We start from the raw sequence: 18,561 nt of genomic DNA, 5'->3' as shown, positions 1-18,561 counted from the left end.
AATTTGTCTGGAAAAAACACCGTCTGACAGCCCTATTTCAAAATAGTACAAAAAATGAAATAATAGTACAAGATGAAGCAATCAGAATCAACGTGTTAATATCAATCAAGGGACTGGTAAAAAAAAAAGATATTCAGCCAAAAAGGTTTATATCGTGGTATAAGTTTGAATGTAATTTTAGTGAACGATTGAAATGCGCGCATCTTCCTAAACCTCAACGATTCTCCATATTTGAGATATGCTGAAGCTACCAGTAAGAAATACCCATTCTTTCCAGAAATATTCCGATTTTTCAATAATTTGAAAATATAAATGTAAGACAACACTTTTTGATGATATTCATTTAAAATTGGAACTTACTCGTAATTAGGCTAGCATTAATATTTTATTCACCCTCTATAATACCTGAATCAATGAAAATCTATAAGTTACTTCCAGCCACACCGCGCTTCATTACCGAGAAGCTACGAGATTCTGAAACCGTCGAGCGATGAGGCGTGAGGCGTCATTCAATGAGTAAGAAATACTGGCACGACTCATGGAAATATGTAGTTCGATGCTGCGTGATCTCAGGGGCCAGCCGAGTGATTAGATCATATGATTAAAAACTGAAGGTCCAACCGAGTGATTAGATTCTCTGATAAAAATTCAGGGGCCAACCGAGAGATTAGATCATATAATTAAAAACTGAAGGTCCAACCGAGTGATTAGATTCTCTGATAAAAATTCAAGGGCCAACCGAGAGATTAGATCACATGATTAAAAACTGAAGGACCAACCGAGTGATTAGATTCTCTGATAAAAAGCTGCAAGTCCCCCATCAATTACAGGAAATAGCGCTATGGAGCGTCAGGTGAAGAAATGTACGACTATCGTTTAGGAATAGGCTTGCTTGGACTTCATGAGGAAGAAGTAAGGCCTTTTAAGCAAGTGAAATTATGGATCCTATGAGGGTAGCAACTCGTCCTGTGAGAAGAGGATAGCAGCCTCGTCCTGTGAGGAGAGGATAGCAACCTCGTCCTACGAGAAGAGGATAGCAGCCTCGTCCTGTGAGGAGAGGATAGCAGCCTGGTCCTGTGAGGAGAGGATAGCAGCCTCGTCCTGTGAGGAGAGGATAGCAGCCTCGTCCTACGAGGAGAGGATAGCAGCCTCGCCCTACGAGAAAAGGATAGCAGCCTCGTCTTCTGAGCCACATGGCTTCGTCTCGAGCGCCGCCTGCGCGCGGTGACGAAGCATGTGATGGTTCAAGTTGGACCGGTCCGCTGTTCGGTAGGAGCATTTAGAACAGGCGAAGGGCTTCTCGCCAGTGTGCAGGCGCATGTGTGTTGGCAGGTAACTCTTGGCCATGCCATTGCCACACACGGGGCACTCGACTCGCTTGCTGGCAGGCCCCGCAGCAGCGTTGTTGGCGGCTGATGATGAAGATGATGCTTGGCACATGAAGTTGGCACCCGCCGCTGCAAGAGTCAGGGCAGCGGAGGATATGGACGCCGAGTTGACGCTCCTGTTTGAAAGCATTTGTCCAGGGTTGCCGAGTAGCAGGGACTGCTCAGGGAAGGAACCGCCTGCAGGAGGGAGGCTAACGCCACCCGCAGGTCTGTTCACCCCCGATGCCGACGGCAAAGACAAGGAAGAACCCACAACGTCGGTTAGGATACTCGCGGCCAAGAATTGATCTGACGGTGCCAAGGAAGCGAGGTATTCATTCTGTGGAAATAAATCGCTGTTAGCAATGATAATAATGAATATATTTCAGTAGACACTAGAAATACATAAACTTTGAGATCAAGGCAAGGTCGTCACAAGTAACATAAGAAAAATAAGCGTGAAACAAATTGTGGAAATCATTTTTTTGTACTCACTAAGAATCTCTCTTAATACGTGTAGCAAAAAAATACCAAATTGTTTATTTCGCTTAAATTATCAAGCAGTACGTTTGTAACTGAGCTTTAGTAATTCCATTGAATCGTGAGCTTATTTCCTTACTTTTCTCAACAAAATTGTGTTTTCGGGTTTGATTTCATGATTTGAAAAACAGATGTTGCGAGTTGATGAATAAAATAACCGAGCCGAAACTGACATTTCTCACATGAAAAAACGGTGTAACTTTGTGTACTAAGTCAGTAGCTGTAGAGTTTTTCTACGTTTCCTATGTATACCATTACAAAATTCGAATAGTATACCTCGCCTATACCTGTGGAATGGGCACGGTTTGAATGCCCATAACGAAGTTACGGAACGAAGTGTCAATGAAACAAGTGTCGTGGCAGAATATTCTACTCTCGGTGTTTGCCGCTTCAGAATTATATAGGAGTCATTTATTTACAGGGGATTTCGCAGTACACAGATGCTTCTCCTTTTCCAACATATCAGTAGTCGTATCATTTAGAACCATGTGATCTAGATTCTAGAGCAACATGATATAGAACTGCATGAAGTAGAATGGCGAGAGGCTGACTTAAAACACAAGATTTTTAAATTGATAGAAATGGTGCAACCCTCTTGTTCAGTAACAGGAAAACCCGATAAACGGAATTCAAACTGCACTCAACAGCAGGGGATTCAAGTTCCGACTTGGTAACTACATTATAAAGCCGTTAGATTAAACTAAATCGAAGATTAAAAAACCGACAAATTTTATACTGACAACCCTTTTACGATTCAAATAATTTTTTTACACGAATCTGAGTATCTTAAAATCAAATAAAAATTGAAATAAATCCTAAAACAAGCAGAATATGCAGAAGCATTGTACCAAATAATTTAAGGTTTTTAATATATTATTAAAATGGAACACAAACACGCACTTGCATGAGCAATTCGTTCAGAATGGCAAACTAAAACATATTATCCGCTGCTAAATTGAAATGAAAACTTATGTGTAACCAAGTAATCTACATCATAAGGAAACTCAAAGCACTCTACTACCAGGATCTCTCACACAAGCTACTTGAAGGCGAATGGTCGAGAACTCGTAATGCCAGCCTGGAACAAAGACTACTGGGAGCACATGCAAACTTTCCACTTGCTCCGACTTGGACGGAATGAGAAATGAAGAGATAATTGTTATAAATAAGAAATTCTCATAAACTTCTACCGGCGAAAGTTCGAATTAAAGCAAGTAATTAATCGCCAATATCCCAATAATCGATATCATTAATAATATCACGGTGGTTCATCAAACACATTCGAGGTACATTGGCAGCAGTTCAAAATGGAGACCCAGCTTGACAGGCGTTTCCCTTCAGCTTCAAATTCACATAAAAACTAAACTATAGGCGAAATTTCAAGAAAAACCCATCCCTTAATGGTTATGAAAAATTCAATTCTATGTTGACTTAATCAAAAAATGCTAATCGATTCCATTGATCTCGATCATTACTATCTCTTTCTCTTGATTCACAAATGATTCGACGGATCGGCTAGCAACTTTACTTGTCCGAAGCGAAGTATAGTGTAGTAACGCGAAACAAAGTATGATAAGCCTTACAGAAGAAATCTCAGTAATAATTACTCTTTACACTGCGGTTACTTTTTGTCTCCCCAAAATCAACGCTCTAACGTATCACTTTGAAGCGGTCACAACCAAGCCCCTTCCGAGGACGCGTTCAAGTCCAAAGCAGCGCCTCCGTCCGCTGCCAAGAGAGCCTCTCCCTCGAGCGGATGCAGCTTAAAGACGTGCCGCCGAAAATTTGACTTATCGCCAGTTTTGTAGTGGCATTTTTGGCACGCAAAGATCTTGTCGCCAGTGTGGGTGCGGATGTGACGTCTCAGATTGGCACGACTGATGTTGACGCCACAAACAGGGCACGACGTATGAGGTGCTCGGCGAAGCCCAAAGCGATCCTTGGAACCCAGCCCTCCATCATCGTGAGAAAGACTGCGTGGACCGGACACAATTGGATGGAAAACATCCAGCGAAGTGTGAGCGTCCTTGTCACTCCACCAGAAGCTATTGTGAGAAAAGTGAGTGCGTTCGGCCGAGACGCCGACACCGCTTCTTGCCTGCACAACCGAGACCTCAAGTTAGAGCCAAGCACAGGAGAAGCAGCTCCAAATAGTCCAACCATTTCAAGTAAACATGGTAAACATGTACAAATCACCTAAGAGTAATTAAAAATCACCGATTCATGTACTGTACTTAAACTCATTGCGGATTGAAGTACTCATGCTGCCCGATGGATCAACGGCAGCGCAAAATGATACTGGAAATCGACTCACTTTTTTTAATCAACTAGCCGCGTAGACGAAATGAACGAGAAATATATAGTTTTAGGCCCGCAGTATGGATGACGCTTGATAGTTTAATTTTTCAATGAATTTAAATAGTCCCCAGGATTAGAAATCGTCATTCTGCTAAATGCCTTTAGACCCAAAGGCTGATACGGAATAATAAACGGAGTCGCCAATTTATTATTATTGTAAGTCATCTGGAGCATTTTTTCGCTGATAAATTGCAGAATCACCAGTCAATGTTAATTGCGTGGTCGCATTCCCTCGATTAACAGGTCGAAACTGGACACTGATCGAAATTGGTCTCTGGTAGAAGCTAGAAGAATTGAAACTTTCGTACAATTTATTATCCATTTCAAAGAGAATTGTTAACAACAAATTCTCCAAAACGTATACAAATACTAAGCAAAAAATGTGACCGTTCCAGGCTGAGAACTCAGCTTTAGCCAACAAATATTTAAAATAACATAATAAAAGAAAACCGAAATTAGCTACTTAACTTAGCCTAGAAAACCAATTGTATTTAATCTATATTTCATAATACAACTAAACCACATAAGCTTCATCAGAAAATTTTATTTCGTGGATGAAGTCTAACGAAAGAGGCAGAAAGACTGTGCGTACTGACAATTCATTCAACTCAAGCCGATTTGCACAACAATATAAATTAATAATCACTAAAACACAGATTTATTTCGTTTAAAAACTTCACTCAACATCCGGGTAATTATTTAAGAATAAATGCACAAGTTATGCCCTAACATACACATTATCACCGAAAACACTCAATATTCAGTGCAGTTAATGTACCTACGACATTTTTATAGTAATAAATGGAGTACGCAGTAGAAACCACAATTGGAATCTAGATGATAACGAGCACATTTAAAAGGAATCACTGGAAGAGCCAGTTCAAAACTAACAACAACTTGCTCACATTAATTAGGCATAAATTGCAAGTCCCTGTCAAGAGTCCTAGCGCAAGTCACGCATCATGCATGGGGCGCAAATTTTGGCAGAAGCATTAACGCCATTCACGGTTGATAAACGCAATTCGAGTTAATCTCCAGGAGCAAATAACTCGACCATTTTACCGGCGTGGTCAGGCAACGTAGTCAGGTTGATGCAACGCGCGAATGTGTTTAGTCAAATTAGAGGGATCCGAGGCTCGGTAAGGGCAACTGGGGCATGCATGTGGACGCTCCCCAGTATGTGTTCTCACATGCACCCTCAAGTGCGAGCGGGACTGAGCACGATGGCCACAGACAGTGCAAACGTTCGCAGTTCTCAGGTATCGTGAATGGTAGCGGACATGCACGCGCAACTTGGCCACGTCTTCGAATGTCCGGTTGCACACTGGACACGCAAGAGATGCGCCAGAATTCAACATGATCTCAGACGGTAGGGCTTGAGCTGAATGCAGGGCCGAAGCGGCGACAGAAGAAGGGTCCTGAGTGACATAAGCGTGTGCTGAAGTTACGTATGAATGCGCTGAAGTAGCGAGGCTTGGGGAGGTGAAGGGGTTCAGTGAGGAAGATGAAGGCAGCAGGTGCTGCATCACTGCGTCCTGCAACAATAGAGAGCAGCGCTGTCAGAATCATCGAGATTCTTATATTCAACCTACATCCATGATTTGATAAGTAAGCTGCATGCATTGAGAGACAGCTTTAATTTCGTACGACGTAATCAGTCTTCCTAATCTCAAGTATTTTACGCGCTTAAACATGAGCGAAGTCTCAGTTTACACCATTTTTCCTTATTTCTTTCAAGGCTACGAGTAGTGAAGAAATTGAATAAAATACGAGAAATTGTGTAAGGGTACGCACACAGTGAAAGCAGGTTTGCCCGCGCGGGCAACCTGCTCCAACCTGCCACAAGAATGAACATAGGATAATAATGTAAGTGTTCACAGTGAAAACCTGTACGAATAGGCTTCTATATTCTATGGTTTCAGGCGCCAGACTGAGCAGGTAACCAGCACGCTGGCAACCTGCTTTCACTGTGTGCGTACCCTAATACAAGACCTACATTACAAGCTCCTGGAACAAAAAACAAATTCCAGGAATGAAACAATATATCACATTCAGTAACGTCTTAAACTAGCGCTGCAGACTGAAGAATCTTCTATTTCAAATTCGGATTATAGTTGACCGCTTTTCTTTTATGTTCATTTTCGTCGTACAAACTGCACTGCTTTTGATGTATTTAATACTTGCTGTAACGCGTAAAACGCGCGTATGTTCTTCATTTCTCTGATAGCTTTTGAACATTTTTGCTGTTTATTGTGAATCAATGAGTTCTTTACAATTTCGCTGTAAAACCATCTAAGGATAAACAACGGAGAGGCTTGCGCTCATTAAATAGCACAACTTGAATTCGGTATGGAGATAAAATAGAAGGTAACAATAACGTAAAAATACGCCACGATTTAAATTTCAACGAATTTTCAAAAGCAATAAAATTTGAATAAATAAACACCAGTTAATGTTAAGGATACAAAAAAGGGTATTCTTATTTTCATCCAGTTTTTATTCAAAATAACATCAAAGAAGAACATAATACATCTATTTACAGAGGCTCCAGTACTTGTACAGAACTAACTTGTGTAGGTTACCGAGGAAAATAAGAACAAATTAAACAATCCAAATTTGTAACTAACCTCATCTCAACAATAATAATAAAAAAATTGAAGTTTTGTACCCGCACAGTATCATTCAAACCTTTAATTAAAAAAAAATACCAAGCTGAATCAGATCAAAAATCTGTGCAGCAGTACAGTTTAAATCGAAGCTTCATCAATTTTGAAAATATCATCCGCAGCTGAAATAAATAGCATGATCGCTATAGAAAGAAGTTCAAATTATTCCGTTTCTAATACGAACAAGTCGTCATAAGAAATTTTAGTTTGAAGCATTGAAGAACGGAATATGACCAAATCAACTTTGAGTTATTCCGGAACATCCGCACTACGTTTTTACATCATGAAGAAGAAACCAGGACACGGAGAGCACATATTTGTTGCAAGTCCCAAAGCAAGGTTAACTCGGTGATGCGCTTCTCGCTTCCCTAATGTCACGTCATCATGTTTCATCGCTTCAATCTTAAAATCAACATAACATTTCCAAACAAATCCGTGCAAGCAAAGGATACTAAATTAGTTTTTATAGAGAAGGGATCCCCAAATTCAAAAAAAAAATAACCACCTTATGAATTTGTTGGGCTTGCATCGACGTCAGATTTGAATAACAAAAAAATAATGAAAAACATGTTAGCATGTTTAGCTAACGTCAGACCCCTCGGTATCGACGATTTAGTAGATTCCTGGATTAGAACTTATCAGACTGCACTGGCTCCTGATGATGCTTCCTGGAATGCCTGGCTAGAGCACTAGGATCTCCACTGCGAAAGCCGCAGATTGGACATTGTAGTGGCTTCTCGCCCGTGTGCGTACGCAAGTGCTTCCGCAGGTCGGACGCATAGGCACATGACTTTCCACAAACCGAACATTGGTGCTGCCGGTTCCCTGACATTCGTTCATGGTATGCCATATGACGGCGTAGTAATACAGGATGTGCATACTGGCGCTGGCATATGGAACATGTGTAAGATTCTCCTTCAAAGTTGGAGCAGGTGGCATGACCGGCGGGGGTAAGGGCTTCTTGCGAACGCGCCCGAGAAACGTAGCTCGGGAGTAAACTGCTCCGGTTCAACGCTATGTCTGGATCCCACAACCCAAGCTGTGAGTAACCTTCGCTCCCATAGTTCCCCTGTAACGGAACAACTCAGCATCAGGCAATAGTCATCGTAGAAATCTGAGACAGCAACGAGCATTCCAACATTTAATCCTACTTGATACCTACGTTCAACTCAACGTTATTGCACGAGAGAGTTAGTCCAAATTATCGGCATAATTTCATTTCTGTCTATAGCACGCCACCATACCAAGTTCACCGGTTGATTAAACAAACTTTGTGAGAGAAACCAACGCAGCAATCGACCAGCACCTACTTAAGGAAGGAAACATTGCGTCGTCAAACGTCCGCACCGACTAACGATAGATGCATAATTCTCGCGTTTGTGAACGTTTCCATGTTCAATATAGGAACATTTAAGCTGAGACGTTCCATTTATTGGAAAATCTGGTCCGAATTTTTTTCAAAATGAATCCCTTCCTGTGTGGTTTTTGATGTGCCGAGACAAACTGCTTGGGTCTCCTGTTCGGTACGAACAAAAATTGCACTGAAATGGTTTTTCGCCAGTATGAATTCTCAAATGCTTCTTCAGGTTTGCAGCGAAGGTGCAAATTTTGTTGCAATACGGGCACTGATAGCGTTGCTTGCCCATCGTTCTGTGGTACTTCAGATGTCGATCAAGCTGCAAACTATTACTGAAGGTCTTGCCACACTCGGAGCAAGATAAAGAATCACTGTGTTGCTGCATCGTCTCAGAGGTGGAAGTCCTCGCAAAGTAATGTGGTTGCGTTCGATCTGGAGGTAATCTGTGCAGAGCAACTGGCGAGGTCAGAAAGCTGTCAACGGCCTGGTGGTCAACCTCGGAGGGAGGGGCTCTGCGTGGCTGCAGTGAGAAATCGAAACCGGGCCCAGGTGCACGACCCAGAACTGAGCGGCCGGGCATGAGGGCCTGTAACAAAACAAACGCCCATGAGCTCTTTGGCCGGCTGAGTTTCTACTCAATATCCCTCTGCGTCAGACGACAATCGAGTCCAGCCATTCGCCTTGATAATCATCAAAGATTCAATGGCCAGAATAATGACTGACAATCAGAGACAGCGCAGGCATGTAACGCGATGAAGTGGCTCAACTTCACAATAAATGGAAGCCACAAATTAGGCCTCTTGATCATCTGCGATTTCAAAGCAGCATTCACTGTAGGAAAATTTTATAAAAAATAGAAGCGTGGGTAAAGGATATAACACGTTTAATTTGAAGAAATTTTACTTCTGTTACATATTTATTTTTCACCACATAACCTAAGTATTAAATTTACGTTGATTGAGAAGTCAATTTGCAGAATATTTAGCAGCCCAACATTAGAGTTATTTCAAAATTTTTCGATACGAAAACTAGCTTAAATTAAAGTAATGTAAAGAACAAAGTACAGTGCAGATTGGAAATCATGACAGTTCATTGAGCAATAAAAATAATTCGTTGGCAAAATAATCATTTCGGGAACCTTAAAGTTGTGACAAATACGTCATACCAGCAATATTTACATCATTCCTCGCAAGAAACATATTTATAAAATTTATCAGAGTAGGTATAGTAAGCTTGAAATTTGACAGTAATATTTGGTAAAACTAAATAAGTACACAGATCGTTCATAGATTTCCGTTTCGTGCGTGTCATTTTCTGAATGTGCAACAGATAAGATACTATTTCTTACGCAATTAATTTCCAAACTAAGATCTGACGCTAATAATTATATTCTATTGAATTGAAGCATGCAGCACGACATAAGACCAAATTGGTACGTTCGAAAAATAGGAACAAGCACAAAAAATGAAGATATTCTGTCGCTTCCTCAAAAGAATCGAATATTGTTGTTTAGATTCTTTCTACTGTCCTAAATAACCATTTTAATAGCTTTTGGTGACTCGAATAGTTGTGAAAGACTGTAAAAAGAGATTATATAATAGTTATCAGTACTATAACCACAACTAAAGAGCTTGAGGCGCATGAGTGAGGAGATGTTGGGATAAGTTACTGCTATCACCAGTGCGGTATGAACAGAAACTACATGCAAAAGGTTTTTCGCCCGTGTGCACTCGCATATGCTTCCGTAGGTCACTTTCGTACACGCAAACTTTGCCGCATACGGAACACGGAAAACGCCGTAAAGAGGATTGCTTGTGGTAATCAAGATGTCTCTGGAATCGGCGATGAGTTTCGATTGTTTTGCCACACTGAGGGCACACGTATGACGCTTGATCTTCGGACGAATCTTTCGAGGTTGGAGGACCATGGCCACGAGAAAACTCGGAGTGGCGACGAGTTCCATCAAAACTTCGAGAAGAAGAGAGGGAGGGTAGAGAGGTGGAGGATTGGTAGAAGGAGATCGGAGTAGTGCACAAACCGGAGCGGACAGAACCCACAAGGAAGTCCTGCAACAGAACAGGCCATTTGTAAGGCTATGCGGCAGATCCAAAAGTCAAATTAAGTGGTCATTGCAAACGAATCGAACTTATTTTATTTCATCGCATGAACCACGGGAACTAAATTACAACCAAGCGAAGGAGATCAGGGCAATCGAAGACTTTGGCCATGCGTTTTACGATGTCGTGATAAGCTTGATCTATCGGCTGTTCTGAAAGAGCAGACGGTGCATGCAAAAGGCTTTTCTCCAGTATGCTTGCGCACGTGTTTTTCGTGATCATATCGCGACATTGACACCTTGCCGCAGAACGGACACGCATACACTGACATATCCGAGGGAGTACCGACTAAATTTTCGGGCAATTCGAGTCCTAAGGATGAGGTTTCGTGGCTGGAGTACGAGCTCGATGGATCTCTAGCGCGCTTGCTGTCCCTAAACCACTTTTGATTAGCTCCGGAGCAGTAAAAATAGGATACGTCTGCCAAGTTTGAAAGGCTGTAGCTGTCCTGCACAGAAAGAAAGAGAAAAATACAATTGCGTAACTCAGTTTACAATCCAGACAGTCAAACACAATTCTAAACAATCATTGAACCCCATTCGAAAACATAATAACAAAGAAAATGGACCGACGTTGGAGAACGGGCACAAATAAACTCCAACCTACTGCAGATGAATCGCCACTAAGGTCTGCGATGACGATGTGAAGTACGTGATAAAATCTCAGCCGAAATAAAACCGCACACCTTTTTTTTAAATATCCATAATAAGTCTCAACCGATTTTCAAAATTCAGTGCGGGAGTAAACATGAAATATTTAATTCGTGCCCGCTGTGTGAACTACTGATGACTTTTCCCTATCAATAGAGAGGAGGTTTATCCTTGTGCAGCTTGCTGACGTGGGCTTTGAGGTTCCACTTGTAACAAACGCGGGTAGGGCAATAAGGGCACTGGAACTTCTTTTCCTGATGAGACATGATGTGGCGTCTGTAGTAGTAATGAATAAGAAAATGCTTGCCACAGACTTCACACTCGAAGCCGCCAGATCCCGGAGAGATGTTATCAGGGTGTGAACTTTTTGCCATATTAGAAGCCGTTAAGCAGCCTTCCTCAGGCCCCATCATCAAGTTTAAGAAATTCAAGTTGGAAGCGTTGGCGGTTGTCAACCCGGGGTCGTGAGATGATCCAGGTCCTTCGTGATGCCCCGCTAAAGACGACCACATTTCTGGCATATCAGCCACGACTTGATTTTCGAGGCATTGACTTTGACTTTGACCAGCAGAAGGATGTACGCGACGATGCAGACTATGAGTTGAGCTCAGAAGGCTTCGTGCAGACGAAGGAGTCTCTCGCCAAAGCTGAAAAGAAGACACACGCTTTGAACGAAAGATACCAGCTTCATGGGAGAAGCAAGTTTCTACCGCATGAAACTCAACAAAGGTAATCATTTCCCATAGCGAATCACTTGCATTGATAGAGACTGAATTTCAATGCCATGCAGCGAGATTAAAAATATATTATCACTACACGAACAACTTTACAAGAGTTGAACAATACTCGGCATTCGTAATTAGAGATCAGTGATCTCAGTCCGGGACAGGACCGCGACGCCATCCCATACAAGACCAACTTTGCGGGTATTAAATAATTATTTCCGGACTTGTGCAGATTTTTCTCCCGACAGGACCTCTCAAAATTTTAATCGATGACGCCTGCGGATTCGATTTCAGGACCGATCACAGGGCTGCTTTCGAGCTCGGTCATATGGTCTGTGAGCATTTCACGGAAAAAAATAACTCGAACATCGGAAATAATCCTCGAAACTGCAGGAGGGTTGGCGTAGTAGATAAACAAATGAATAAATATGGCTTGCGATATTATTATGGTGAAAAACCGATTTAAATTGAGAAAAAATGGTCCGATGTTAGGCACTCGAAGAGTAATTTCCGACTTTATTGCATTACGACTTGGTCCCCAGCGGAAATTTAGCAACGTACAAGCGAACTGTACAAGAATTACAATGTGAGAAATTGGTAAAAACATTAAAATTCCCGAAAACTGTAACGATTATGAATACCAGACTCAATCAGAGAGCTTCACTTAAATTCGTAGGTAATTATGAAGATACATTAAAAATAGTTAATAGTTCCGATACCAATGTCAAAGGCCAAAAATTTCAAGTTACCGCAGGCTATAAATTTATTTCAAGTTACGCATCACTATCACGACAAGTGCTTGCGATTTAACAATGTCGTCTTAACATTTACTTCAGACAATATTTATAAATAAGAACCGGCACTCGCCCTAATATTGGAAATGCATAGTGATTACTGAGCCCATCTTGTCGCAGGCAGCAAATAGCTACGTAAAATTCTGTTCCACAAGACCATTTAATCATCATTAAGGTTGAAAGTGGGCAAAACAATGACTTACTGTGCCATCTGTATAACAAATTATAAAAAACTTTTATTAGAATGTAGGTGCTCATTTCACCAATAATACAAATTTTATCACGTTAGTTTTCAGTTTTATGCTGCATTATCGCTCAAACTACTAAATAACTCCCTCCTACGAGAGGACCAGTTTTATTTTGCCAACAACAACCATTGCTTTCACAAACGCTAAAGAGATGAAAACATGTCTTTATCAGACGCCTTCGAGTGTATGAGGCTGTCAGACAAAATTGGCAATTTAAAACATATAATGAGCGATGCTAAGCTGTCAGCGTTGATTTCAAAACCAACAAGCATGCATTTGGATGAACTAAATTTTAAGAGATATTCCAGAGCAGTGTTTTATATAATATTTCATAAATAAATAAAAGTGCACAAGGTTGAAGCATAAAGACGCCAACGGCTTATTGCAGCTCGGGGTCATCTGGGCTGGGCTCGCTGGATGGCAGAGAAGCTTCTTGGCCTGCGAGCAGGTGCTGGAGCTGAGACTGGAGCGGTTGTTGCAGTTGAACTAAAGGCACTAGGGCTGACTGGGGAACTTCGAACCCGCGTTCAGCGTCAAGGAAAAGACTGGAGGGAAATTGTTGCTGACGAATGGACTGCAAATGGTGACGCACTTGATGAGGCGAAGTGTACTGTTTATGAACTGACCTCAAATGCACGTTTAGGTTCGAAACCTGAGCGGAACGATACGAACAAAATTCGCAAGCAAAGGGTTTCTCTCCGGTATGAGTGCGCATGTGTTTCGCAAAAGCTGATTTAAAAAGCATGACTCGATCGCACAGAGGACAGGCAAAGCCACCGGTGTTACTGCGTCTTGCACTGCGCCCACTTGACATCGAGGTAGAAGGAAAAGATTCCAAGCAGCTGGGATCATCCGAGTTGCTATATTGGTTTCCTAAATTCGAATTTTGGTAAGCCAACGAGTCAGAGCCACGAACAGAAGAAGCAATGGAACTCATTTGAGACAAGGGAGAAACCACGGCCCCAAAGTCTTGATCAGCCGAGATGCTGGCGAAGACTTGAGAGCTCGAGGTCTGGTTAGGGTACAAGTCAGAGGACGGCAGCGTGGTTACGGCGACCAGGGCATGAGTAGTGTGGGGGCTCGACTTCACCTGCAACAGGATAAAGTACGGTCACTCCGAGGCCCCACACACACCACCTCAATTGTGCTCCTTAGCTTATGCGGGCAGACTTTAGCTAATTCTTCTCTAACTTAAGCTTCGAACAGAAAGTTTCCGGATGCACATTATGGTGAAGACGTCTATTAAAGCTGGAATCAACTCTTGATAATAAGAAAAATTCCTGTGAAAAAATTAGGTGGAGGTATGGATTTTTAAATGCGGTCGCAATGTTGTGTCTCATTCGATGTTGATGTTGGGTCTCATTCGATTCGTAACGAGAATTCTTGATCGTCTGTAGGGTTAACAAAATTTCCTTGTGTTTCCGAAGAATTTCTAAGGAACAAAATCAACCTCAATATCACTAGTATAATAAACTTTAAACTCGAAGTTAACCATGCCCATAATTCTTGCCATAAGTAAAGTTCACCAAGACAATAAAGGTCAATAAGCTAAAATTGATTAATTAATGTCTGGAGAAACTACTGCATATTCGCCGATTAATCAGCTTAATTATTGGGCAGGAGAATCAGAAAAATTCTATTAGGTGAATGCTTCAGCGCGCGCCAGTCAAACATTTTGAGAACTTTAGTCAGTAGCGCATTGTATTTTTTCGGTAGAAAGAAGGGGAACGCAACAGTTTTGCAAATCTTTATTATCACGTTTTCAGATGAATAATGATAACGCGAACATAGCATAGTTAAAAAGAGAATCGATCATTACATGGCTGATAACTATACGATATTCGCTGTAGTTTTATACAAATAACTTCGAGTTCCTTTCGATGTGATAAAATAAATTCCTCTCGAAATTATAGAAGATTTGAAACGGAGCTGCGCTATCTGATGCGCCAGGCCACACATTGATGAATACAAGGACATCATTGCAAGCTGAAATAAATGAAACGAATAACTAGAGCACCAAATGCGAACAACCACAAAATGATAATTAACATTACGAGATACCATGACCGACAACAAGAATAATATCATTACCGCACAGTAGGATAACAAATCAAGTTAAGAGGTACGTTCAACATTCGTTAGGTCAGTTAAAGTGTAACACAGGATGTGCGAGGCGCCTATGCAGTAGTTTGGGTAGCACCAGTAGTTGATTTTCAATATTCAACTCGAAAATACTCTTCATTAAAATCATATTTTTTCCTGACAATGCTTTAAATCAGATTACAAAATGCGCAGTGATATAGCAAAAGCTATACGTATCTGCGATGCATTTCTCTTTCAAGGAAGATCAACAAACCAGTGCGAGACACGACTTCAACGAGAACATCTTCGCTAAAGAAACAAAAAACTCTTAGGCAATGATATTAAAATATTTCTTCTTGATTCAACAATGGCATTTCGCACCCAGATATCCCTACGCAGGTTTGACTTAATTTTTATAGCTAAATAATTAGGCACAACCGCATAAAATTAAAGCAAAAATGTTATAACTAAGTTGGTTTAAGTTTACCTTTTATTTCTCATGCCAGAAAATATAAGGGTTTGAAAATTATTGCGATTGCAGAGTTAATCTGAAATTTTGTTAATTTTTTACGAAAAAAAATAAAGTGCAATTTACTTTAAAAGATAAAAACAAAGCTTGGCATTGACAAAGCATGCGGAATGGCAATCAAAATGACTGCTGCTACTGCAGGACTGATATGGCACTGATCAGATATATAAATATATGCTTCGGTATGAACAGCGGCAGCGTTACTGATGAATGAATGATCATCCTATGGCTAAGATGAATTACATGAATGATGAATAACGAGCAGCCAATAGTTTGAACTTTCATTTCCATCTAAAATCAGTTAAGATTAAACTTATCGAAAACTAATTTCAGACATTGTTACTTAGTTATGATTGGTCGGTGTATGCCACTCAGAGAGGTCATCGAAACATAAACGATTCATCAAACTGGCTGATTAGTCTCTGCATTGCCAGAAATCATGTAAGAAAATTAATACGGAAATAGTTTATAGTTTTCTTCTCACCGAAGTATTTTTAGGGAACAACTATTAAGCAATTGAAAAATAAAGACTGAGTTGAAACACGAACGGATACTGATTTTGAGAAAATACTTTCACAGATGGCACAATCACAGGTACGAGCAACAGAACAAGCTCAATAAATCTGGGCATTGTAGGAAATAAAAGCAGGAAGAAAATCTTAAGCAATAAAAATTAGAGCCTCCACTAAGTCGAATGGAATGATTACTATACATCCTGTACGGAGATTAGAAGACGCGTTCAAAATAAAAAACCAAGAACAATGTCAGCACTAACAATCGACTCATTTAAATTTCTAAAAGTTATGAGAAGCTGTTAAAAATTAAACACAAAGAATGAGTAGGCAAAACATGGGTCCCTCGTCTAGTGAAGAAGAACCAGGAAACTCGTCCCAGAAACTTAAAATCCCATGGCACAGATAGTTTTTCTCCTTAACCACGCCTTGTCATTATTAACATTACATAAATGCTCCACTTATCCACGTTATAATAATTCTTCACTTTTCCACGTTATAAATAATGCTTCACTTATCCTTGTAATGACCACGAAATATTTAGAAGGGTACTTCAGGGTGGTGCGTTCTCATGTGATTCTTGACTTGCTTATTGCGTTTAAAAGCATAGGAGCAAACAGGGCACTGGAACGGCTTCTCGTCGCTATGCACCACAATGTGTTCAGTAAGGTGGTGACGAAGTTTAAAGGCTTTACCGCACACTGGACACCCAAACCTTCGCTCCAGAGGTATTGCTGCGCCGCAACTTGCGATTTCGGTCGCGTGTTGTCTCGACGATGCTGAAGAGGTAGCTAGCATTTCCCTCCGCGTAGCAGTGGTGGCATCCATCAAAGACGCGGTCCAGCCCAAAGAATCGCTCAAGATAGAGTCTGAAGACGCAAATTGTGCAGAGTAGGAAGTAGAGGGAAGAGACGAAGGAGATGCGGGTATCGACAACCTCAAATCGCTTCTCCAAAGGTCGTTATCGTTAACCATGGTTGCGCTGAACGTCGTCTTGTGAGTCATGGAACCACTCGGGCAACCCTGGAAAAAATGCTGCAGTCACTAGAAGATAAAGAAGCAGATGTGGCAGTTCTTCCTCGGGCAGCATCCACAAGAGCCTTCCAGCATGAAGCTGAAGCTGTCTACGAAACAGACGTCAAACCCACTAAGATTAACCGAACAAAGAAAAACCCAAACAAAAAAAAAACAAATCCCGTTCTAAGAAGTTAACGTTTTCCGGTACATGAAGTTCGTGCTGAAAAATTACTTTAACTCCAACAAAATGGAGCCCTACCAAGCTCGAGCAGAATGTTTTCGCGTTTCAGTTAAGCGTCCAAACATTTCAGGTACCTCCAGGAGCATCCAACTTGTTAATAAATTATTGGATATCCACTAATCATACCAGTTTCAATCGGCAGATCTTAACGACAAAAAACTATGCGACATCACGAATATAGGATTCTTATCGCATTCAATTTAGTACGTATTTTAAAGATTTATTTTTCAAACATCGAGTTATTTTCGAGGATATTTGAAAGCGAGCAAAACAAAATCTCGACTTTTCACGAAATTATAAGATCTGCAACACCAGCCCGAAATATGGCTTCGAAAGATTTCAAATTTTGTAAATACAACCTTTTCAACGAACACAAGAAACTCGGACAGCTTTTCATAGATTTGCTTCCGCATCAATTTTCAGGTGATGAGGTGCCATGCTGTTCTTTCATGTGAGCGAACATACTCGTCTCGTTCGGGAATACACTGGAACACAAGGAACACGCACGAGTCTTGCACGAGGCTCGTAATTCGTGCTGACGAAGGTGCTGACGTTGCACAAAGGTCCTCTCGCACGTGGAACATTTGTACGGCCTCTCACCAGTGTGCAGGCGGAGGTGATCACGTAGGTGGCTCGTGTTGATGAAACGTTTGTCACAAAAGTGACAGCCGTGAGGACGAGCGGCGTGAACACCACCTGTGCTTGCCAAAGTAGAGTTTGAGTTCGGCAATAAACCATCAGGCGGAATCATCTTCCTAAAGAGTTGAGAGGCGACCGTTACCACGTCGTAACCCGAATCGTCTTTGCCGTCGCTCGAGTCGATACCAGCATTGATATCGTCTGAGAACGAGAAGACCCGAGGAAAAGCAGAGACGTCTGTCATTCTCCCAAAAGTGGCGGTGTTGCCCACAGTCGAGTGCTGGTTGGCAGTCGCTCCAGAGGAACTGCTTCCATCTTTGGAGGAAACTCCATGGCGACTGAAGTAGCTGGGAGTGTACTGGAAGCGGCCCTGCAAAATGAGGTGGAGGGGTCAGCTTACCACCAGCCAGAATTGTGTGTGTGCTTTCATGGGGCAGCCATGCTCCCCTCCACCTCACGTAACATAATTATATCGAAAAACATTACGGTACGCATTTACTGTTGGACTCAAAATGAGCTAGAACGAGACGGTCGATATTGCAGTGAAATGAATTTTGCGTCCACAAATAATTAGGCCTTTTTATGATAATTCCATAATGGAATAAAATGCTTCATGAACTCAGCTTGGGTATTGAGACATGACAATAAAAATCGAAGGGGAACAAAATTTCCTGACGAATATAATTTTATTTTTCATTTCATAAGTGATTAATATCCCC

The 18,561-nt window shown here is 41.4% G+C and overlaps 1 protein-coding gene across 11 annotated transcripts in view; it reads right to left on the bottom strand.

Annotated features, from left to right (window-relative positions):
* Positions 1–566: 566 nt before the first annotated feature.
* The window catches only part of LOC108680545 (longitudinals lacking protein, isoforms A/B/D/L), a 49,558-nt gene continuing 31,563 nt past the window's right edge, over positions 567–18,561 (bottom strand). The window contains exon 5 of one of the 11 annotated variants that reach the window (XM_018169380.2): positions 567–1,707. In XM_018169380.2, coding sequence (XP_018024869.1) covers positions 1,156–1,707 — 552 coding nt within the window. In that variant the 3' untranslated portion in view covers positions 567–1,155. The other 10 variants (XM_018169391.2, XM_018169385.2, XM_018169388.2 and 7 more) reach the window with 10 other exon arrangements.

Source organism: Hyalella azteca, unplaced genomic scaffold, assembly GCF_000764305.2.
Source record: "Hyalella azteca isolate HAZT.00-mixed unplaced genomic scaffold, Hazt_2.0.2 contig6573, whole genome shotgun sequence".
Lineage (NCBI taxonomy): Eukaryota > Metazoa > Arthropoda > Malacostraca > Amphipoda > Hyalellidae > Hyalella > Hyalella azteca.
Note: the sequence above shows the minus strand (reverse complement) of the source record. Positions and strands in the feature narration are given on the sequence as shown.